Source organism: Ochlerotatus camptorhynchus, unplaced genomic scaffold (genome assembly GCF_037179485.1).
Source record: "Ochlerotatus camptorhynchus isolate MF236.1 unplaced genomic scaffold, CSIRO-AGI_Acam_v1.1 ptg000306l, whole genome shotgun sequence".
In the NCBI taxonomy this organism is placed as follows: Eukaryota; Metazoa; Arthropoda; class Insecta; order Diptera; family Culicidae; genus Ochlerotatus; species Ochlerotatus camptorhynchus.
Window position 1 is genome coordinate 996,331 of NW_027040794.1, and position 25,993 is coordinate 1,022,323.

The window sequence follows — 25,993 nt, forward strand, 5'->3', positions numbered from 1 at the left end:
TTCAGAGCTCTAAATACTCACAGTAAAAAGTTATTCCGTTTTGAAAGTAAATTTCGGGCCATATTGACCCCAAACCTAAAAAAGGTTAATGTGAATTTTTCGTTTTTATTGTTTACTAGTTGAGTGTACCCGCCCTTGCTCGGGATTCAATATTAGCTTGAGTTTATGTGCCAATAAAAAAAAGCATGCTATATTGTACGTAGCCTTCCCCCCTCTCATCTAAGGGGCTACCCCCTATTACCTCCACATGCCATATTTGGTTCCATTTGCTTGATTAGATCTCGAGCTATGCAGAAATTTCTGTTTCATTTGTATGTGAGCCCCCTTTACAGAGGGGGGAGGGGTCTCGAACCATCATAAGAATCTTTTCCTGTCCCAAAAACCCCTCAATACAAACTTTCACGCCGATCAGTTCAGTAGTTTCCGAGTCTATAAGGGTCAGACAGACAGACAGAAGTTCATTTTTATATTTTATATATATATATATATATATATATATATATATATATATATATATGTGTATATATATATATATATATATATTTGATTATTTATTGTTCCAATGATTCATCTGACATATGGTTGTCTTGATGAATTAAAAATTAAAATTAAAACAAAAACAGGACACGTTCTAATTCAGGACAGTCTTCTAATAAAACAGTTAACGGCACATTAAAGTCAAACAATACATAGACGTCATTAAACGCATTAGCGACGGCTCGGATAGGTTCATTCAATACAATCAACATTCTCCATATACATATATAGATATACAAAATTACGCTGTCTAATCACTCTCTCAGGTGCGTAAAAGAAAAGATGCCGAAGTAATTCGGGGGAATCAATCTAGCTGGTAATGATCTTAGCAGCAAACACAGCATGCGCGTTCCGTCTTCTTTGAGGTAATTGTATTGCGGTTTGAAGGTCAATTCACAGTCGAGTGTTAGTCCCAAATCATTTACCTAATCCTCTCTAATGTTTGCCCGGAAATGGAATAATCAAATATTATCGGGTTTTGCTTGCAGTGAAATTATATCACATTGCACTTGTTGATGCTGAGCGTCATGAGCACCAACTCTTCGTACGATCCACAGTCAGCTGCAACTCATCACTATCAGCGATGCAATTGATAACCACATACAGGATCCAGACACTCCGAGTTTCTCAAGCTTGCTCAAAAGAATGTTGAGGTTTACTCAGTCAAATGCAGCCTTAAGATCAGTGTAAACCGCGTCGATTTGTCCGCCAGAGTCCATTGTCCGAACGCAAGCGCCACGAATTCGGTCAAATTGGTTGTAACTGACCGTTTTGGGTAGAATCCATGCTGAACCGTGGAGATGTAATTTTACAAGAGCTGACGAGTGCCTCATTGATGATGATCTCGAATACTTTGGAGCAGCAACATAGTGTTGTGATTCCTCTGTAATCTTGTACATTCCTTTTATCGGACGGGGAACATATACGAAAATTTCCACGCCTCAGGAAATTTACTCTCCTGGAGTGACAGATTAAATAACTTTACCAAGGGAGTGAGCAACGACTCCGAACACAGCTTCAGAACGGACGCAGGAATGCCGTCTGGCTGGGTAGCAAACGAGAGTTTCAACCTTTGAAGAGCTAGATTGACGGTATGTTCACTGATGTGAAACGGACGGAGCTCAAATGCATCTGTTGGAGAATTGCTTATAGCAATCGTGACTTGATTTGGTGAGGCCGAAGATTCATTGAACGAACTCATGAAATGTTGAGCAAAAAGGCGGCAGCGGTTTGCTCACCGAGATGAACTGACAATGGCAAACCGAGTTCGTTCTTTTTAGATTTTACAAACGACCAGAAACGCTAAGGATTTCTGCGAAGAGATGATTGCGTGCGGAAGACATATCGTCGATACAGGAATCTGTTGCATTTCCTATAGTCGTTACTTGTGCGGTTGAACTCCTGCTTCATAGTGTACGAACGATTTTGGCAGTATATTCGTAGCAATTTAGCCCTATACCGTGGCTTTGGTGCGGGGCGAGCAATAGGTACAAATTCAGCTTTGATATCTCAAATCATTTGACTGGAATATTCAACGGCATCGTTCACACATCCAGCTAATCGGTACCGAACATAGCAGCACTAATCGCAACATAGTCGGCTCGACGGAAATCCAGTGTGAGGTTATTTTCTGACCAATCCCCAAAAACGATTGGCGCTGGGAGGTTCATCAGGATGTCTAAAGCAGGGTGGTCTGCATCAAGAAAGATCAAAGGTTCTATGGCTTCCTAAACGGTACATGCCAGAGTTGCAGCTTCGTTAGACAGAACAAGGTCTAGAAAGCGAACGTTCCTATTCAATACACCATTGATGTGCGTGAGACCATGTAAAGCGAAACCGTCGATAAGCGTTGAACTAGCAGCCGATAGAACCGATTGAGGCTCAACCTGGAAAGACCTATCGTACGACTTACTCCACCGGAGCAAAGGCTGGTTATAATCTCCGAGCTGCAGAGCATAGTCATTGAATTCCATTTTGGAAACATTAGCACCGATGGAGTTCACATGGTCCTGAATACCATTGACATCGTTGCGGCGGTCAGGAGGTAAATAAATCACACCTACACTAATAACTCGACTGGGCGTAGTGATTCTAACCCACAGCTGTTCTAGAGCATCAGGTGTCGGATCGATATAACTGTTCCAACGAGATGAAACAGCGATTAGGACACCTCCACCACGGGTTTTTGCACTGTTGGAGGCATTACGTTCTGTGCGATAAACCGAAAAAGCATTTCCGAACAGTTGAGCACTGTATAAACGGTCATCGAGCCATGTCTCTGTCAATACAATGACATCATAATCGCACTCGCTAGCGGACAAAAAGAACGAATCTACTTTGGTCCGTAGTCCTCGAACATTCTGGTAGTTGTTGGCTTAAAGTGGCGTATTAAATGAATTTTGCAATATTAAGGGAGTTTTACACGCATTACACATGCTATCACACATTCTAGGACCTACTCGTCCATTCAAGAGTGGACGTCATATTTAAATGGACCGCAAAGCCGTTGTCATGTTTAATGTTTGATTTGTTTTTTTCCGTCGATCTTGTATTCCGTACTGAATACCAATGCTACCGACGCCAGGAAGGCAACTCCCACACCTGGACCCTACCTATCGATTCATCAACTCATGGACCGGGGACCAACGGCTTTTATGCCTCAGAAAATCCCGGCGGCGCCGACTGGGATTGAACTCAGGCCCTTTGAGGGGGAGGCAATCACGCTTACCACTACACCACTGACCCACTAGTAAGCAGTGCTGATACAAATAATTTCTTTGGCACTTGGATTAGCTGAAAATCAAGGTAACCTTCGAAAATAAAACAACTAAAGGGTGTATTCGATAAAAATGACACACACATAAACAGCTGTAATTATTCAGCTATTAAACAAAATTACTTTAAATTTTCAGTGAAGATTGTTTAGTCCATAACGTAAATATGTTATTTTTATGAATGTTTGAGAGGTGCTTTATCTCTAGTAATAGTAATGAGATCAATGTGCAGTTTCAAAATTGAAATCAGCGCTTATGCAAGGGAATCCTTCCATCATTGTTCCTATTAACTCATGGAACCAAACCAATTAACGCCACTTTTTTGACGAGTATTATGTATAAAAATATTGTGCAGTTGGTCAGAAATTTCACTTTAAAATTTCGGCTCATTCTGACATAAACATCTAAACACACTTTAAATGTACTATTAATATTTAATATTGGGGTGAAATAAAATGAAATTATAATTTGCATCAGCGCAATGGGTTTACAATTTTTTACCAAACAATATAAAAATACTCTGTTCTTAATTTTTTTTTTTCAGAAAAATGCGTCATCTGGATTGGGCAATACAAATAGCAATTAGGAACCATCCATAGATAACGTAGCATATTTTGATCGGTTTCCGGCCATTTGACCGAATATCGTTTGGTCGAATGCCGGTTGGCCGAATGCCGGTTGGCCGAATGCCACGGATCAAGTTGTAATATCATATTTGATTATGGTACACACTTAGTTTTTTCTACCGAGCTCGGCTGTGCAAATCTCGGCAAAAAAGGTTTTACTGAGATCTCAGCAAACATTTTATTTGCTTGCTGACATTCAACTAAGCACTAACCGAGACTCAGCAATCAAATATCACTTTTGCTGAGATCTCAGTGAAACTTATTTTTGCCAAGATCGTGCAGCATTTAAATGTTCTAAAATCAAAATAGTTTGCTACTTAGAACTACTCAATTGCTAAGCCGAATGACTCCATGTCATAAAGGAACCGGAACCAATGTCTGATGCGAGTTTGTAATGCTATCAAGCGGCTTATAGCCGACAGGTAGGCTTACTTAGATCGGGCTTTTCCACTTTAGTTCTTGTTGCATTTGGGCCTCAAGAATCCAGTTTAAACTGGAACATCGGTAAACCTGATTTTGATTTTAATAAGCACAGTTGTAATGGAAATTTCATTTAGTGTACCAGGCAGTGTAATATGCATCACCGGGAAAAATACTGTTTATGTTTTCAAGTGGGTTAAATAATTAAATTTAAAGATTTTTATGCTGCATTGCTAGCTAACAAGGCTTATTCTCTGATGGTAACAGTTTGATGAGGAATAGATTTTGAAGTACTAGTTAAGGAGGCGTTCTACCTCTTGCTGCATTTTGGGCTGTCCTCCCCTGTATAGTTTCCAATATAAAATGTTTAACTATCATCCGAGCTCACAGACTTTATGCCTATCGTCTTTATGTCTTTTGTTAAAGGTTATGAGGGGAAGATTTCAGTTTTTCAATTTCGTTTTCAGAACATCCGAAAGCATGCAATTGCAATTCTTCAGGTTACATTCAAGTGAACAGATTCTTGCAACTCAACATTGCATGTCAAAAATTCATCCAAGTTCCACCAACACCATTTACAAGTGAACTCGCACGCGATCGCTATTAGAAAATGAATCAACCGGTGGTTGAGTTGCCATGGTGGCCGACCTGGAATAAAGCTCTTCATCCAACTACTAAAACAATTGCTGCAAACATCACTATATGTATAGTACAGGAATCTCCCGAATAGTGCGGGGGTTGGTGCAGTCCACTCACCGCAATTTCTCGGCAGTCCTACTAATCGAGCCGATTTTCTGTGTGTAATTAGTGCCAATCATATACTAGTTACCTAGAGAAAATTAGCTCAATCTGATGAAGGACAGTCGAGAAATAGCGGTGGGCAGACTGTACCACCCACCGCGGTATTCGGGGGATTCGTGTAATTAATATGTGTTGCATCATGGAGTGAAAACTTTAAAGGGGGTTCCCTGCCTTGTGTGGACCAGCTATGTTTACAAATTGCTGTTCCTATGCAAACACATCGTCGTTGTCGCACACATGCTTTGAAGACCGCGTGTTGTCGCATAATGCTACGAATGTGTGTTTGCCACGCTTTTGACCATCAGCGTTTCTCCAGCATGTGGTTGTTTTTGTTTCTCTCAGCATTTTGTATTCAGCTGTGGTGTGTGGCGTTGGCGTCGACACAGGTATTCGTGAACCGATCGGTTTGTGATCTTAACGCTAGACCAATTCGTCATAACCGCACCCACTTGTTGGATTATCAATTGTTTGGGTTTGGGTAAGTTATTTTGATGGATATATTGCAGCTGGCCCCGAGCGCAGGGGGATTCTAGGTTATGTCAGATTGATATGAGTACGGGTTGTAGCGATGCTAGTTTTATAGCCAATCAGTGACCGATGAGGATGGTATGGAGGGCAATTGAATTAATTAATCAACATGGCAACGCTTTAACCCTTGGGGTGGTGGAGAGCGACGGGAGTTGAAAGTGCCAGACGCATCTGGTGCAGTGTTGACAAATTTGATTTAAAATCTATTATTGGTGGTGTGTGGTTTGTTCAGGTTTATTGCTAATTTTTACATAAGAATATTTTTGGATAAATGGATTAATTTAATATTTTAAAAGCCTGTGTTGTTTCATGACATCTAGATAGAGCTGGAATTAGGGCGTAACAGCATTTGTAGACAATGACTTCTCTCGATTATTTCAATATTATTGCAACGCGTTTATCAAAACTAATTCTAATCTAATCTTACACCAACACTATCAATCCATGAAAGTATCCTGGAAAATGATGGATATACCTTCATAATTTTCTAGTCTTTTTGATATATGTTACACATTATAAATGCCCAACACATATCAAAATGGCACAGTCCCGAGGGGGGCGACTCTATCTAAGATGCAGGAATTTTTTTTCTTTGCTGTTATGATATGCACTCGCGCTTAGTAGATAGAAACACGATTGATTATGATTTTGAAGATTTACTGCAAAAAGGTGGAGAGCGATACGAGTAGATGGGTCTAGATACAAGAGATGAAAAAAGATTTTTCGTAGATTGATTCGCTAGTGTGAGATTTTTCGACCATTTAAAATCGAGATGTGTCGCACCCCTCGCACAGTCCACTGTGCGGCATTTAAGGGGCAAGATGATTCAGATGCTTTAGAATTCAATAAATGGATTAAACGTGGACATCTCGTACCATAGGTTTCGTTGCTATGTAATTTGTAAAGGGTTTAAAGGGTGTCCACGATGAAATTGCCACACACAAAATTGATTCGCAAAATTCGAGTTTTCATCCGATTGCCATCAAATTTTCAGGGATTGAGAAATAACTATTAAACTTCATTTTACCATTTTACTCGTATTTTATTTACAGTCCATACGCAAATGCCCGCACCTTGGCCTTAACCCCGGCCATAAGATTCTGCACAACCTGTGAATCAACCGTTTTTTGCATGTAAACCCATACTTTCTTCAGTTCCTCGACTGTCTTCACTACCTTAGGTCGTTTAAGAAGGTGCTGCTTCATAATTGCCCAGTACTTCTCGATGGGGCGGAGCTCCGGAGTATTGGGAGGGTTGAACATTTTCGGCACGAAATTGACCTTATTGTCCGCATACCACTTCAGCACGTCCTTGGAGTAGTGGCATGAGGCCAAATCCGGCCAGAAGATTGTTGGGACGTTGTGGGCCTTCAGGAGAGGAAGCAGCCGCTTCTGGAGGCACTCTTTTATGTACACCTGTCCGTTCATCGTGTCCTGGGTCACGAAAGGTGCACTCCGCTTCCCGCACGTGCAGATGGCTTGCCAAACCAGGAATTTCTTCGCAAATTTGGACATCTTCTGAGTGCGGACATGCTCCGGAACGCTGAACTTATCCTTGGCCGTGAAAAACAGGTTGCCGGGGATCTGTTTGAAGTCGGCCTTCACATATGTTTCGGCCTTCCATGATGCAGCATTCAACTTTCGTCAGCATGTTGAGGTACAACTTCCTGGCACGGGTTTTGGCGGACTTGTTCTGCTTTTCGTCGCGATTAGGGGCCTTTTGTACCTTGAACGTTCGAAGCCCAGCCTTAGTTTTGGCCTTCTGGACAAAACTTCGGCTTAGGTGCAGCTTCTTAGCCACATCCCTAACGGAGGCGTTCGGATTTCGGTTGAAGGCCCCAACTACGCGGTTGTGATTTTTGGTGTTGTACGGAATACTTTTTCCTTCACTTCTGGGCTTCCGATCGGTGGTCAACCGTTCCTCGAACCGCTTAATCACTCGCGACACCGTGGAATTCGCGATTCCCAACGTTTTAGCGATGGAACGATGCGAGAGATCCTTGTTCTCGTGATAAATGCGCAAGATTTTATCACGCACGAGCTGTTCTTTCGACTCCATTTCCGCGAGTTTTGATCACAGGACTTTAAAACTTGCAGGATGTAAATAATGCACTATGAACTAAATCCACCCAAATTTTCATTAAATTCTACCCAACGGTTAAAAAGTTAGAGCAATTTCATAGTGTGGCAATTTCATCGTGGACACCCTTTATAAAAAATCATTGATAATGAAAATAGTGAAACTGGCATAGATGATAGAGAAAAGATTCAAAACACATCGAGGTCCCGAGTTTAGGAAAATATCGAGTCAAATGAGGGCGATGCTTGCGAAATAAAAGGGACCTTGATAATTCAGTTAGGAAAAGTTTTCTGTATTCGGTCGGCAATATTCTTTTTCGAGTTTTACATAAAACTCGTCACCCCAGCCCTTTTGTGCTGCGTTGTGTGTCATGTCGGAAAATATTTGCATATGAATAGCCGTCTAGAATAGAATTCACTTACATACAAGCACTCAGACAAATTGGCAACCCTTTGCTGCTGCATCATTTGAGTCATGATCATTGGAACTTAATTGCCTTAGACGGAGTCCGTTCTGACGTGATACTCATAAAACAGGCGGGTGAAGATTTCCGCGGTCAACGTCGTTCACTGTTTTTAATACAACCGAGTTCAAGCCGCGGAGGAGCGGGGCACCGCACAAGTAGTGTTTTAACGTTGTACAACCATACGCTAAGTAGTTCATTCAGCCGCTCGAACTCGATTGAAATTTAATTTATGCAATATACTGCCTGGCCGGGTCTGGTCGGATTGGTTTTGTACGACCTTCGCCAAGGTCTACCCTCGTCGATGTGCTGCTACAATCAAGCCGCAAGCAAGTTTAACGACGTTATTGGTCGGTAATTGAGTTTGGTGGGTAAGTTTTGCCATCCAGCTGGTTGGCTGCATGTGTATGAATACCGAAACCCATTCATCGAAGTTGAAGCATTTTTCACAAACCGAAACCCAGCGGCAGGCGGTTTGTATTCCGCGACCGTCGTCACGAGCTGACCGATGACAGAGGACCACACCCGACCCAGGCGTGTCGTCGTCGTCGCCGTCGTTACAACCCCCAGACTGGCTGGAACGTGAAGCGGAACAACGCTGACCAACTAAAGTGACCGTCCCTTGCATATTTTATTTTCTTAGTTTAAAAGTTGATGTGTTAGTGAAGGAACCGTCGGTCGCATGTTTACATGGCAGTGAACAACGACAGTGGTAGGGGGAAATTTCACCTTTTCTTCATTGCTTCGTGCTTGAAATAACTATTCCGCTGACGAAAATTTGAGTCGGCACTTTACACGGTGCGCTGTATGCAGTAGGGGAAAGGCGGTAAAGACGGACACTTTAAGGAAGATGGACGCTAACTACTTTCGGGAAAAAACTGTCAAGATAATCATTTGCATCGAATACTTTTTAACCTAAGGGTAAACATACCGCTTGAAAAACCGACTTTCAATCCGAGGTCCAGAGTGCTGAGTGTCATATACCAATTGACTCAGCTCGAAGAGATCAGAAAATGTGTGATTGACTACACATTTGTTAAGACGTGTTTCTCTGAAACCATTGAACCTAATTGGAATCAACAACCAGATAAAGAAGATAAATGAAAAGTTTCATAAAGCGATAATATTTTTGAAATCGGTCATCTGGTTCTGGATATATGGATGAAACAAGATACAAAAGACACGGATTTTGGGAGCGAAACAATTGTTGATGTGTGTTTATCGGCGAATACTACAGCCGATCGGACGCAACATCTACCAAATGGAAAGTTCCATAGTGCGGAAATATGGCCGGAATAATATCCGAAAAACACGGATTTTGGGAACTAAGTCATGTTTTTCGGCAATTACTGAACCGAATTGTACGCAACAACCATTAAATGATAGCTAAATCCGTCCTAAAAAAAATAAATTTCAAAGGTTCCATATTGATAACTTTACATGGTCCAAAATGTCAAAATTTGAATCATTGCCCGTAACAAACAATTATCCAAAGTTTCATGAAAATCGGAGAAGTTTGAGTTTTTCCAATTTGTTATTTGGCGTAGAACTGTTCGTCTGACAAAGATGAACGAGACCAACCCGCGGGCCGGATGCAAATAATTTTTCCAAACTAGTCGCGGTGTGTCCGTCTTTAACATTTTTCCCCTATGGTGCTCGGAGGAGAATTTGAAACCATTGGCGTACGTTTTGTTTGCACTATCGTTTATCAAATGTGCTAATTGTAGAATGTTTCCCTTTCTGATTAGTTCTGGACGTTCTGGTTCTGCAAAGGGAACTAATCGCTACAGGTTGTTTGGAAAATATTAAATGAGAGCAGTCAATTGCTGGTTACTGCAAGACGATTTTAGTGAAAGCACAGTTAAATGAAATCATTCTCTTTTATGTGCAGATTAGGCTGGCCCACATTTACATGGGGGATTTTTTTATATTTTTTTTCACCGGTCCAACCCCTTGATTTGTGCCATTAGGTGAGAAAACATCTCTCTGAGAATTTAAGCACATTCGGATGTAACACGAGCTGGCGATTATGATTTAAAATTCACTTGGGGATTTGGTCGAAATGTATGAAGAAATAACAGAACTTCAATATTTCGTGCATAGAACTGGTTTTTGCAAACTCTATGAAGCTCAGAATTTCAGCACACATAGCTTAAACTTTAAGCAACAACTTTGCTGAAGATAGAATCACGATTCAAGTATTATGGAGATATTAATGTGCATTCTGCTCGTATTTTGCCACAAAATACATTCAAAAGCGAGTGTCTCAATAAAACTAACTGGACTCATGATGCAATTTTCAGCAAAGTTGTTACTTATTGTTTGAACTACATGTTTTGAAAATCTGAATAAAATAAGGAAACTTTTTATAATCGATAGCGTATAGAAGTGTTATTTTTTCTTGTATTTTATCCAAATTTCTCATACAAAATTCAAACTAAAAGCGCCAGCTAATCTTAGAACAAAATGAGCTGAAATTTTGGAATAATGCTTTTCTCACCTAAAGGCACAAATCTAGAGGGTGGCCAGTGGAAAATTAGAACTTTTATTTTTGTGGGCCAGTCTAATGCAATGTGCTTCATCTTCTCAAGCTAAGGATGGGTTATTAAAGTAAGGTGGGATGAGCCAGGGCTGAAAGTGACCGTAAATTCCAACCAGGCTTGTTTTAAAACAAATCAAAAGAAAAAATCATCTATGAAAAATACAGTGGATTGAAAAAATGTCCCATAACAGAATTTATTACTTGTATGTACATGAGAGGTGTGCCAGTAATGGCAAGCTATACTAAAACACTACAATTATGGCCCGTGTGATATAACTAGAGAAGAGCAAGAACACTGAGGTTTGTGACGCCACCTACACGATTAGTTTCCCAGAAAATGTTTAAATTTAGTTTTATTTTGCCGGACAATAATAATCCATTCCAATACGAACACCCCGTTAATCCGAAAATAAACTAATCAAATTTCCATTATGTCCATGCATGCATTAAATCTAGATTATCACAAGCCCATGAAAGCCGTTCCGGTGTCTCACTTCCCAGAGAAACAATTTACATTTCCGCATTTCTCATTGTCCCACCAGCAACACCGATCGATCCGGAATCCACTGCCAAAATATTCAATACAAATCAACTAATTATCTTCGATCGATGGCCGCACTTGAATTGGTGCAAGGAATTCACTTGTCCAGCTACCTAGCTGCATGCATTAGATACATAGAACCGGCATGGCATAGGTAGTAGTATTGCAAAACAAAAGAAAGAAAAGTAAACCGAACCAAGGTTCACAGCCCGCTTCAATAACACCCGCCAGACGAGAAAATCCTTTGAAAAATGTGTGCCAATTCAACAGGTAGTCAGCATGGCAAGAATGACGAGCAGTTGCTATAGTGAAAATGATCAACAACAGTCACTCACAAAAATAAGCCCACTTTCGGATTCGTTGTTCAAGCAACGTACGGTGCGATCCGATGATAATCGGTAAATAACGGCCTTACTAAATGGTAACATCAATATACTGAATCATAAATACGACCGACATTAAGCCGCGCGGAGAGAGCTTGTTATTCGGCGATCGGACTATCGTCTAATAATTAGTACCATCGAGTTCACTACGATATACAGCTGATTCCACAGGATTCGTGTAGCTACAAGCAATTGAGAGGATCATATCATTTTTCACGAATCATTTGCATGCTTGGATAGCTGAATGCCGTTTATTGACAACGACGTGCGAAAATAAAGTTGATAAAAAAGGGGCTATTGAGACATTATGTCGTCATTCAAAGAGATGGAATGTCTCCGTTCAAAACAAATTTGAAAATTATAGTGGAGATGTTAAGTTTTTTTTGTCTATGAACATGTAAGTAATTACCATTTTTTTCCATCACTTAAATCTGATATCGTCGTTAGGTACGCATATTTTGATTGCAATGTACAAAGTTCATGGATGCTTCTGGACGAACGGACAGAAATAGTCTGTTCTTGGTAGACGAAATACGCATATCTATCAAGGAGAAGCAATTAAGAAAGATGTATTAAAACACTTTTCTCGGAGATACGAAACATAATGTCACTAAATCCGTTTAGTAGGTAGCTAGGTCTGAGCCTAATAAATTCATGGGACACATCAGATCACATAAACATACAACAACTGGATCATTGGGTGCATAAGTCACATCCGGACATGTTCCGGTTGCCTCCATAGGAGAGGCCAGTATCTGACTTAGACCAACACTTTTTTTTTCCTCGGTTTGTTTTTTCCGTCGATCTTGTTTTCCGTGCTGAGCACCAATGCTACCGACGTGCCAGGAAGGCAGCTCCCACACCTGGACTCTACCTATCGACCCATCAACTCAACCGGGGACCAACGGCTTTACTTCCCATCCGAAGGAAGGCGTGATCAGAGATGTTATGCCTCAGAACATCCCGGCGGCGCCGACTGGGATTGAACCCAGGCCTGCTGGGGTGAGAGGTAATCACGCTTACCACTACACCACCGGCGCCGTTGTACCAACACTTTTAATGCAACACATCAAATCACTAAACAATTCAAATAAAAGTTCAACGGCAGTTATACGAAATGCTCAGGATTACATTGGAAACATCCCCCTGGGAAGTCATGCGTCACCTGATATCATATGAGCATATTCAAAAACAAGATCAATGCTAGTCATTGTGTGCCTTCAGGGAAGTGGACAGTTTCTGACTAGAACCTAAACTTATCCTGTGACACCTTGAGAATTTAAAGATATGGTCCGGTCGTCTACAAAGTTGTAGCTGGGACAATTTACCATAATAATCGTTATAGAACTTTTCAATAGTGCAATATGGAAAAAGACTAGAAGACAATGAACAATAAGATAGGTTTTCTCACAGTAATGGTGTGTGCCAAGTCAGTTTCTTACCAAATGAGTTCAAATTTAGGGAAGCTAATCAGGACCCGTTTTGAAACTATTTGAGCACTGTGGAGCAAAAATTTCAAATTTTGCATCGTCTACTGGCGACATCCGAAAATGTTTCAGGTACCCACAGGAAAGCCATCAGTTTCTGACAAAGAGCAATGCTCATTATTCTCCTTGATTTGTTTTCCGTCGATCTTGGAGAAAAATTTCGTTGAATGTTGTTAAATGTTTCTTGTCAATTCCTTTTAAAAATTCTGAACATTTTATTGAAGAATGGGCAAACATTGTTTACAGTTGTGACCAATTTCGTTATTAGTTGTGATAAATGCCAGTTCAAATGTTATCACATTTATGAAAGTTTTCCTTTTTTTATAAGCTATAGTATTTTACTCGAAATTGTGACGAATTTCAAATTTATAAGAAACAATTTTCATTGCAAAAGTTTATAGCCGATTTTCTTAGAAATGACGACAGATTTTGAAAAAAGTTTGCTTGAATATGCTTGAAATTTCAATGTAATGTCTACATTTTTCCGGAATTTTTTTTTCCGATTTTTTTTATCGTCTGTAGTTTTGATCGTATGATCTGAAATTACATCCAAAATTAGTGCAACTTGTTGCACATACAGATATTATCATCTTATTATCCAGTTGTATAGTCAAAATGAATGGAAGGCACCCTGGTTTCAACAACATTTTCAGTAAAATTTCTGAGGAGTATTTCAAGGATATTCCGGTGATATTTTTTTTTTAGAAAATTCAAGAGAATTTCAAGGAAATTATGAGCACTTCAAAAAATTAATAGGAAATTGTGCGTGGAATTAAAAAGGAATTTCCACGGGAATTTCAGGAGAATACTAAGTGCATGCTGAGAAGAACTACAAGCAATTTTTTTCAGAAGAATTTTTCGGGAATTGTTAGAATTAATGATAATGTGATGAGCAGTACAGAGTGAATTCAGAGATTGTTCACAAAGTTTTCTAGAGAATTCAATTATTCTATTTAACATTTCAAGATCCTGGACACAGAAAAATGATCAAAATTCAAGGTTTGAGAAAAATCGAAATTCTGAGGCTTATTTTTTTTTTTAATTTCATGCGTAGAAAATTATATGATCCTGGCAAATCTTCAAGGTTCAGGGTGTTTTATTTAAAATTTAATATTCTGCACATAGAAGGGAAACTAGGGAGAATAATGGGTAACGTGAGAAGTTTTCAAGTTCCAAAACTAGCAAAAATATAGCTGAAGATGCTAATTTAAAATAACAGACTATAGTGGTAATTTTTATACGATAGATCAGGAGATGAAAGTATAGAGTTGATAATTCCGTTAGAGTACGGCAGTGTGAAAATTGTATATAGAGCGTAGAAAGCGAGCAAGGACAACTTTTTAGTAAGGTACAAATCGGTTTGATCTTCTCTCTTTACCAAACTCCCCCGTTGGAGAGGGATGGTGAGGGGTATCCCCCTCCCCTCTGCCACCACTGGCAAAAAGAGATGATCAAGTACCGACGATGTGTTTGAAACAGATCTATCGATTGTGCCGCACTCAAGTTGTTATCTGAAGGAAGCCATCCAGTCGTAGATTTTGGAAATTGCAGCTATTGTTACGTCTACTACGGTATGTATTCCTGTCATCGTCGACTTGACTATCTCGAGGGGACACGGGTCGCTTTGTACTCTCTATATACAATTTTCACACTGCCGTACTCTAACGGAACTATCATACTTTACCGTACCAATCAGGCTAAGGGCTTGTTGTCCATTGCTATCCGAATAAGTCGTCTCCACTCAATTCGATCGTAGTCTGCGAAGGGTCCGCAGGTCACCTTCTATTTGGTCGATCCACCTTGCCCGCTGCACGCCTCTTCTTCTTGTTCCTGTTGAGTCGCTTTCTAGAACGATTTTCACTGCCCTCCGTAGTCGCTCAATTTTTGCTATGTGGACGATGGATGGTTCTCCCAGCAGCTAGTGCAATTCGTGGTTCATTCACCTCCTCCACGTTCCGTCATCCATCTCCACTCCACCGTAGATGATCGCAACACCTTCCGTTCGAAAACACCAAGGGCGCGTTGGTCCTCCACGAACATAGTCCAGGTCTCGTGGCCGTAGAGGACCACCGGTCTAATTAGCGTCTTGTAGACAGCCAACTTCGTGCGGCGACGAATTTTGTTCGACCGGAGCGTCCTCCGGAGTCCAAAGGAGGCACGATTCCCTGCCATAATGCGTCTTTGAATTTCTCTGCTGGTATCATTTTCGGCGGTCATCAGTGAGCCCAAATACACGAACTCATCGACCACCTTGATTTCGTCACCGGCAATCTGAACTCGGGGTGGGAGGCTAACATTGTCTTCCCTAGAACCTCTTCCTTTCATGTATTTTGTCTTTGATGCGTTGATGGCAAGTCCAATCCGCCTAGCTTCAGTTTTCAGTCTGATGTACGTTTCCGCCATCATCTCAAAGTTCCGTGCCATAATGTCAATGTCATCGGCGAAGCCAAGTAGCTGGATGGACTTCCTGAAGATCGTGCCACTCGTGTCTATCCCAGCTCTTCTGATTACACTTTTCAACGCGATGTTGAATAGCAGACCCGAAAGTCCATCACCTTGGCGTAACCCCCTTCGAGATTCAATGGGACTCGAGAGTGTCCCCGATACTCGAACAATGCACATCACTCGATCCATCGTCGCCTTGACCAATCGCGTCAGTTTATCCGGAAATCCGTACTCGTGCATAATCTGCATAACGGAACTATCAACTCTATACTTTCATTTTCTCATCTATAGTAAAAAATTACCACTTTAGTCTGTTATTTGAAATTAGCATCTTCAAATATGTGGGATTTTGAAACTTTAAAAAGTTTCTTGGTCTTGGACTTAGAGTTCCAAACTTCCAATAGATCATGAGATCCTAAACTTAAGTAAATGTAAACTTCAACCTTTGATTGTTCTGATTGAAAAACGTGTGTGGAAATAAATTTGTTTTACCAAAATAATATATCCTTGAACGCAATTAGAAAACTGCCTTCTTATAAACAATTTTCATGTTTATAAAAAGGCAGTTGTCTAATCCGAACAGTTCTGAAAAAATAACTTGCAAAACTCAGGATTATTTTATTTTGCTAGATGAGTAGAGAACCAGCTCAACTGTTTCTTAAACTTTGTTTTAACCTAGTAATTTAATAAATAATAGAAGATGACGAAAGCACAAGAAACCACGATAATTTCAAATAATATTGATTGATAAACAACAGAGATACATCAATAATATTGACGGCAAGATTTGAGTTGGTTTTTTTTTGTTCTGAAACTTACTGATTTGTTAAAAGTTTTCAACAGCAGTTTGGTTTACTTTGACATAACGTTATGTTAAAATGTGTGTCGATGCTGTGACATAGCATGCCTGTCCCGTTGCCCTGAAGTGAGCTTGATTGTAGCATCGCCACGCATTTTGCAGATTTCAATTGCAATATTGTATTTCATTTAAATACAGTTTTTCTAGATATCAATTCCAATATAAAAGTTTAAAAAGAAAGTATCTGTATTGGTAATGATACTTCAAATATTTTGATATCAATAATGTAAAACTTGGTAAAACTGAACGATTGAAAGTTCAAATCCGAGACAAACACACAAAAATCGCGCAATCAGCGAAATTTGCGCTTGTTGTAACAGTTCTGAATTTACCATAGAACTATTCATGGAATCCTCCTCGATTTTCCTGATATATTGTGTCACTCTATACCTGAATTTAAAAACGGTAAAGGCTCAGTGAACCACTATGAAGCTGGTTAAAGAATACTAAGTTGAAATAAATCCAGTTGCAACGTACTAGTCGGGAAAATGTTGAACCAAAAACTGAATACTCATCATTTCCAGTTAAAATCCCGAACTCAGATTCTAAATTGATGCACCACAGATATTATTTTGTCTTTGTTCTCTTCACCCCCTCCCAGTTATCGTCTCAGATTCTAGAGAGCAGAACAAGTGATTCACCCGCTAATACATTGCTTCTGTAGTGAACAAACATCTAGGCACGATTCACCAGTAACACACAGTTTATAGATGTTAAAAAAACGCTTACCCCATGACATGGCCGTACGGCCGAGGACGGTTCCTTCATTGGAATTGAACAGGAACTTGCTGAACGGAATCGGATCTGGTTTGCTTCTCACGAAGAAGGCTTCTTGTTCGGCCTCCGGGCTCAGGTGGGTTGTCGGAGACTTTGGTTTGGACATTTCGATGCACGTTTTTTTCGCTTTTTTCTTTTTATTCAACAAACAAGTTGCAACCGAAAGAGAATCTTCCAATCAACCCTGTTCTCAACACGAACGCATATACGCCGTAGGTTACGCTGTTAGGCTCGTCGAAGGGCTTCAACTCTATCCCCGCAGCATAGCACACACACGGGGTCTCGAAGGCCACGAACAACTCTATTCCCTTGTGCTGCTGCTGCAAACTTAGGAGTTCTAATGAGCCAGCCACACGAGCACCGTGGTCGCGGACGATCTTGCACTTAAATTAAATTAAATTTTTATATAATACCGGGGACAAATTTAGATTTCACAATCAAAAAAACTCACGATTCACGATATTCGAAATTTTTGTTCGGTGGCGCGCGAGTGTAAAACGGTAGCAATGAGAAAAATATAACGACCGACAAAAGTCGTGTATATCTCTTCGAATGCGAGAAAAAAATACGGCGGAAAAAGGATGGGGACTTTATATATAAAAAGCGAGAGGGACAAAATCTAAGTTCAAATTAAAGATAGATTCCGTCTCTCGAAGGGAGTTTCCAATTCGCGAAACCGTCCAAACAGGTCTTCGATCGTGAAGGAACTGTGTATATTGTTGATGCTTCAACGATCGTTCAGCCCGAAAGCAGTTTTTTGTTCTTCACACTTTATCCACCATGGGGCCACCCATACAAGTGAATCCAGCGGTAGGGTTTCCATATCTGAGAGGTTTAAGGTGAATCGCCGTGAAAATCTTGTATCCGATTGATCTCACTGTCACTTCGAAATTTCAAGAGCACAAATATAAGCTCCCACAAAACATACAACGATGAAAGTGAAACTTCATGTTTGCTGCAGTTTAGCAAACAGCGAGTTCGAATTTCATGAGCGCTGTCAAAACTGTGTCCGAGATTTGTGCTCTTGAAATCATGAAGTGATAGGGCATATCAGCCATCATGGCGGCCATTACAAGGAATCTTACGAAGAAATTATCCATTTCATACCTTTTCCATGCAACGCCACTATATTTCTATACTTTAGGGTGCATGTAGCGTTTCTGATCACCCTAATCGATACCGCAATACAGTCTTAGTTGTAAAACCAGTTTTCCTCCCATACGCTTTCAGCTACATTACGCTTTCTTTTCGTTACAAACGCGTCGGTTATAAGTAACGTTCATCACACACAGACGAGGCAACCAGGGAATGTTCATAGTCGTCGTAGCTGGTTTCAGGGCCCTGGGTACAAGTTCAATTCATTTTTATGGTATTCGTGCTACGCATGTGTACCATTGGAAATCGGCTGAGAGGCAAAACTGACCTAAGCGACAGGTTGCTTGCTGGGCACTGTGCATATCGTTGGGGGTTTTCCGCAGGTAATAACGATGGAATTTCAACGGCAGCGTGAGGTGCATACAAATACATACAGATCTATGCGCAGAATTGTGGAAGAAGAACGGGCGTGGACGAAACGTGGAGGGAGGAAGTTTTGCATTGTTGTGAGTTTTGCGCGGTTGTGTGCGGAATTAGAGTAGGGACCATGGACGGGTTCATGGCGTGGTAGCATGGAATGAAGGAATGAATTTTATGGCGAAATTTGAATCGTCAGCATGTGATTTGTGCCACCATAATAACTATAACGTCGATAGTTGTGGGTTGGTTTTCCAATTCTTAATTTTGCAATAAGACCAATGCTAATTTTTACTTTTGTCAGAGGGAAATAACAAAAAAATATGTGTAATTCATGTGTTTTTATGCTGCATGGATATAATTATATCCGTCTATGATTAGTGCTCCGCAACAAAAACATCGTAGAATGTGCATTCGTATCGTTCAAGCTCTCCGTATCTGACGATTTGGCTTCTATCGTCGGTGACGCTTTCTACTTGCCAGAGGGAGTAGAAGTTAGGGAATTCTGTCCAAAAAACGACAAAGTCCAGATCTCCACCAAACCGCCATGAAAGCAGGGTTGCTTCGACTCACTTGCTATAAAAAAATATTTTTCGGAATTATGCAATCATTAGATAATATAATGATATGTTGTGCTTGTAAGTAACAAGAAGAGAATGAAAAGTATGTGTTTGACTAATAAAACCTGTCAATTTCGCTTTTAGAGCGTCACAATCAGCGATCTTATGATTCGTGAGCGTTCACTCAGAGTGAGCGCTCACGAGTCGTAAAATCGCTGATTGTGACCCTCTGACAGCAATATTGACAGATATTATGTGTCAAACATATACTTCACGACCTCTTCGTGTTACTTACAAGTACTAATTATCATTATACCATCTCATGATTTCATTATTCCGAAAAACATTTTTTTATAGCAAGTGAGTTGAAGTAACCCTGCATGAAAGTAATGAATACCGATGTACCTATTAACTCTTGCCATTTTCCTAGTTCTACTATTCCATTTCCTGTTGATTCAATTTTTGAACTGACCGTAAAACTACACCATTTAAACTATGGGGATATCAAAACTATAATTTCAAAACTTTCGATAAACTTTATGAAGCTTGCTTTGCATAATGCTCGCAGCCTCTGTAGTTACGTAGACAATTATAGACTACTGTTCGAACAGTCAGAATGGAATGTTTTGGGTTTAGTTGAAACATGGCTCAAACCTTCTGTCACCAACAAATCCGTTGAACTGCGGGGTTATAGAATAATACGATCCGACCGGAAATGGCGTTGCTTCCTACTTGAAGAAAAATATTCGGTTCTCAGAATTGTTTACAAACCACTCGATGTAAACCTGAACAAAATGAAAACGGTTTTTGAATACATCTAAGAAACACTGGCTACTGGACCTAATGTTGTGCCTTAATGGGTGATTTTAACGTAAATATTTTATATGTGAATTCCGTCACCTACACGCCATCTACCCTGAAGCACCCCGTCTCTTATTGATTTTATTGCAGGAAATTGTACATCCAATATAAATAATACCTACCAGCCTTCTGTTGGCGGTATTAGTGACCACGATTTAATATGTATTGACTATAAATTCAAAAACTCAAAAACTACACCCGAACCCTATTTTCATCGCGATTACAATAACATTAACCACGATTCCTTTATACGGGATTTACAAGAATTTAATATGGATGCTATCTATTCTTATTGTGATGTAAATGACCAATTGAATTACCTGAATTATGCACTATTGTCCCACATGAACCGTTATGCGCCTTTAACCATAAAACTGGTAAAAGACCCTTCAACTCCATGGCTTAACCAACATGTCCACAGGATGTTCAAAAATCGTTGGAAACGCGATAAAAAAAAATCCTAAAAAATGGCACAATTTTGATAAGCTACGCAACATAACTAACCGTACGGTTAAAAACACTAAACTTAAATATTTTGCTTTCCAACTTAGTACATTTCTTCCTGCTAAAAAACTTTGGAATAATATTAAGCGACTCGGGTTAAAAGGTTCAAATATGAATGTTGGTGGTGGTGATGTTACTGCTGATTCATTGAATTATTATTTTGTTTCACATTTTGCCCCATCATCGTTTATAGAAACTGAGCAAGTTGATGAACTTTCTGCTATTTTTTTATTCAGAGGTATTACTAGTAACGATATTTTGGAAGAGTTTGCGTCTGCTTCATGTGATTCTGTGGGTACTGATCTCATTCCTCTAAATATTTTGAAAGTGTCTTTACGTGTCACTCTACCTTACATCACAGACTTATTTAATTATTGTATAACCACTTCAGGATTTTCATGTTCATGGAAAGTGGCTAAGATTATCGATTATCGATTATCGATTATCAACCTATTAGCATACTTTGTGCTCTGTCGAAATTTTTTGAATCAATTCTATCCAAACAACTAAACGAATATCTTAATAATCATAATCTGCTATGTTCTTTACAATCTGGTTATCGTAAGAACTGCAGCACGATTACAGCTCATATAAAAATTGAAGATGATTTAAGAAATGCTCTTGATAAGAAAATGTTAACCGTGATGGCGCTCTTAGATTTCAGCTAAACTTTTGATTCAATTGATCATCGGAAACACTGCAATGAACGCGCTAGTTGTTTTAAAATTGGTCATTCCTCAGTGAATTTAATGGAATCATACTTGGCTGGCCGATCACAGCATGTTGAATTTATTAACATGCAATCCAATTACGTGTATGTTCTGAAAAGGGTTCCTCAGGGATCCATCCTGGGACCCCTACTTTTTTCTATGTTCATCAATGATATGCCCAACGTTTTATTAAATTGTAAATTTCACTTATATGCAGATGACTGTCAACTGTACATCTCTGGCAAATTTAATAATATTTCTGAAACTACACACTTAGAAAAAATCATGTAAATTTAGGTGCTCTGAGAGTGACATATACGAGCGTCAATTTTGACATAAATTTGAGTCATAACAGACGCGAAATATAGTTCAATCAAACGTCCTTTTGGTCGAGCAACGAACTTTTCAGTCTCGGAGCACTTAATTTTACATGATATGTTTGTTTACGTCTCATCTTTTATGTCAAAGACGAATTCCGTCATGTGTGAAATTAGTCATTTCTAAGTGTGTATATCATTATTAAATAGTGATATAGAAAATATCTTAAAATGGTGTGAAACTAATGGTCTTATGTTGAACAGGGCAAATACACAAACTATTATTTTTAGATCAAAACGAACTGGTATTCAGGATATCCCATTAGTTAAAGTGGGTGGTGATATCATTATGTATTCTGACTCAATAAAATCTTGGTGTTGTAATGGATTACAACCTCAACTGGAATGCTCAAGTCAATGCTGTGTGCAGCAAAGTTTATTGTACGCTTCACTCCCTAGTTTTGTTACGTCACTCCACGCCTCAACATATCAGACTTCAGCTGGGTTCAATTGTTATACTGACATGCAGGTTTAAAAAACTGAATTGCCAAGGCAGGAACAATATAAAAACACTTAGATATATATCATAACAATTAAGGCTGGTCAGTTGCTGTAGTAACTGGAGCACCTAGGTTAAAATGAAATGTAGTTTATTTTGAATTTGGAACAAATAAAGAGTTAAAAAAAAAACTTCAGCTGGGTAGATCCTTGATAGTTCCGTTATTTTTGTACGGGGATATTCTCTTTAGCTTAACTTCTAAGACAAATACAAAGAAATTAAACTTGGTATTTAATGCCATTACCAGATACGTATACGACCTGCGGAAATTCGGTCACATTTCTAACTTTTCTAATTTATTACTCGACTACACTTTCGTCAGCTACATGAAACTTAGAATGTGTATTCAATCTTTTAAAATTTTAAACGAAAGTCCGATATATCTTCGAAACTTCTTTATTAACTCACAATCTTCTAGGTCAAGTGTTTTAATTATTCCAAGATGCTCCACACATTTTTAAAGTGAATCGTTTCGCTATCATTCGATTCGATTATGGAATGAACTACCAAGGGAATGCAAGACAGCAAGAAGTTTAACAACATTCAAAAACTTATGCAGCAACTACTTCAGTTAGGTTAATAGGTACATCGGTAGTGAAATAGTAGCATATACTCTGAAAATCATTAGTAGATTACTTGTGCTATTATTCTTGTATTGTATAAATAAAATAAATAAATAAAAAAAAAATTAGTCTATTAGTCTATGATCTTTATAATATAATACATTTACAAATCTGTTTTTAAAGAACTTTAATTTGCTTTTATTTTCGTTTTCCGAAACCATTAATATTTTTTTAAATGTTGTTGCAGGAATTAAACTTCTGCGGCAATTATATAGAACTTTTGTAGTATATCCCAGTTTACTGTACGTATAAAGGAAACTGAACACCATTAATCGAATGATCAGCTAGTTGCCTAAGCACGTCCCCAGTCAGGTGTGATGCGGTTTATGAACGAGAAAAGGGTTACTGTCCAGCCTGTGTTTTATTTTAGTCGGAGGAGCGAAGCGACGGGCAAGCATCTAGAAGAAGCTTCTAAAATAAACTTCTTAAATAACCTGCTAAAATAAGCTTCTAACGTCAGCTTCTTAAATAAGCATCTAAAATAAGATTCTAAAAGTATTCGATTTTGATACAGTTGTTATTCTTTCCTTCATCGCAAGGAATAGATTCTAATTGAAAGGTCCCGCTATTTATACCCTTCGAATAGTGAGAACACCCACCAAAGGCGCGTCCCTTTGTCAGCCAAATTGGTTTCCATAGCAAGTAGTAGTTTCCATTTAACACCAGCAAAAATAAAATACTTACTCTTAAGTATATTCTACCAAAAATTAAGTTGAATTCACGTTAATTTGAAAATATGCAATTTACTCAAAAGTAACGTATTAGCTGAATTATACCGTTAGGTCAAATCTCTCGTTTCTTTTTTGACAACAATAACGAGTGCAAGTGAGAGGCTCAACTCAAAATTAAGTAAAATAAAAAAACTCAAATTTTGGGTAGTATTTTTTCTCCGGGTAATCTTAACAAGTAATCCTATATACAGAGATTCACGCAAGCGGCCATCTTGAGCCAATCGAGCAGCGAGAATTATCAAAATGTGAGCCATGTGTGCATTCTGATTAGAAAATATTCAGAGGATTTCTTATTGAGTTGAATAGAGCTGGAATTAGGGCTTAACAGTTTTTGTAAACAATGTCTTCTCTCGATGATTTCTAGAAAGTCAAGCCCAGGAAAATCAACGTCACCATTTGATATGGGAAAGCTTCCCCTATCTGATAGTTAAGTTGGTTTGCGTAAGAGTGACTTGAATTCCTAGAAATCATTGACAGAAGTCATTGTTTACAAAAGCTGTTTCGCCCTATTTCCAGCTCTATCTAGATTTATTGTAATTGAGTTTAAATAAATTCAAACAAAATGTGTATATTAAAAATTGAATTAAGTCATATTATAACAGAACAATGCGTTTGTTAACATGAGAGAGTTTTAAGCATAAATAACAATTAACTATGTAATAAATTGTGAAAGGATAATTTTTATAGATTTTTCAGTTCGGTTAATATTGCTGATTGCATCTGCAACTGGACAGCCTCAAAAATTCAAAAAGTGTGATAAAAGTGCATGGTTCAGTTAAATCGTTTTGATGTCTTCGGTGCACTTATTTCTTGTAACAAGTGCACCGAAGCAGTCACATGCAGTGATGCAAAATATCTTGAGTCTCACGTGACACTCGTCTACGCATCAACCGACTATCGCTGACAGAACGTTTTGTCACCCAGTGAGAGGTAGAGCCATAGACCTTTTTGACGTTTAATCGTATTTCTCTATCTAGCACACATGGATGAATGCACGGTTTGTTTTCCCACTAATTTGTTTCCCTCTTGCTCGCACTCGTTCGATTTAAATGGTGCAGTAGTGTGCGCCGATTAAACGTCAAAAAGCTCTATGGCAAAAAACAATCACCAAAAACAAAACGTTACACTCGCTGCTGATGATGAAAAGCACAACGAAAACAGTGAAGATTTCTGCAGTACGATCATGAGAAAAAGCAAAACGACAGAAGAAAATAAAAACCAGTTCTGAGTTGCATCACGGTATTGACAGCGTTTAGATTGACAAAAGAGATTCCTCACTCATTCGCAATATCACTAACATCTGCCTTGTGTTACCATTATATCACCGAGGAAAAATAATCAGACATATAAATTGACCGTCATCTCATTTCGATCATAAGTACGGTTATGACAGTCATTCCCCTTCCAAAATCACGGATGACTCGATAGCTGTGATGTATCAAGGAAAAAGTCTTATCCTGCGTTATACCAGTAATTATAATTGTGAGAATTCATATCTGCATGAACACGTACTACGTGCAGTCACGAATGCTTATTCATGGATAGAGATTTTGCAGCTATTCATTTTGTCGGATACCGTGACGCTTGAGCTCCAAGAATAAGGATGCTGATCACATATCGTATCCACATTACCGAAACCCAAGTATCATGTAATCCGTGAAAAGCAAAACCAATAAAAAGTCCTTGCGTAAATAGGAATTCCTCTCTAAATATTGGAATTGTGGCTAGCAATTCAAGCAACCATTGGTATCCATCAACAAAGAAAACATCAAATCGTTACTTTGAAGTCCGTAAGGAAACGCAACATATTTCAACAAATCTGCGCTAAAAATAATAGCGAATTCGTTTATTATTCAGTTACAATCTGGATATCAAGATTGGATCTGCTTGTTTTCGGACAAACGTCAGTTTGACCGTTTGCTTTTAAAACCCAGCTCAGGTTGATGTTTGCACTGACAAAAAGTTCGGTTTAGCACTAATTTGTTTCATGATGATCCTTGCGATTTTTCGGAGCGATTCAAAAATATAAGATTTTTCGCTTCACTTTTCGCACGAAATGTAATGACGTTGAAAAGATATTTGTTTTGACAGTGAAATTCTCGTGAGCTTGTAAATTGTGAGTTGTGTCAGTTTTGAGATTTATTAAGCATCGTAAACAATGACGCGTACCTAAAAGAGAATTGATATTGCCAATGGATCATAAAAAAAGTGTAAGTGGCTTTAATTTGCATGTTAAGAAATTGAATTTTTGAAGATAAACGGATATGTTTCGACATTGTAACGTAATAGCACCCACATATTTATTTTTTTACAAGGAAAATGAATGTTTTGTAACGGCACCGGTGGTGTAGCGG

General features: G+C 39.0%; 1 protein-coding gene across 2 annotated transcripts in view; it reads right to left on the reverse strand.

The window, feature by feature from the left end:
• LOC135707255 (sodium/potassium-transporting ATPase subunit beta-2-like) overlaps positions 1-25,993 on the reverse strand; it is an 85,389-nt gene that overhangs the window by 34,126 nt on the left and 25,270 nt on the right. Inside the window, exons 1-2 of one of the 2 annotated variants that reach the window (XM_065229049.1) lie at positions 17,714-17,988; positions 17,215-17,645 (exon numbers count right to left, since the gene is read on the reverse strand). The exons of the other annotated variant lie outside the window; for it this stretch is intronic. Coding sequence (XP_065085121.1) covers positions 17,215-17,368 — 154 coding nt within the window. The 5' untranslated portion in view covers positions 17,369-17,645; positions 17,714-17,988. Of the gene's footprint in view, positions 1-17,214; positions 17,646-17,713; positions 17,989-25,993 lie in introns of those variants that run through there. 2 annotated transcript variants of the gene reach the window in all.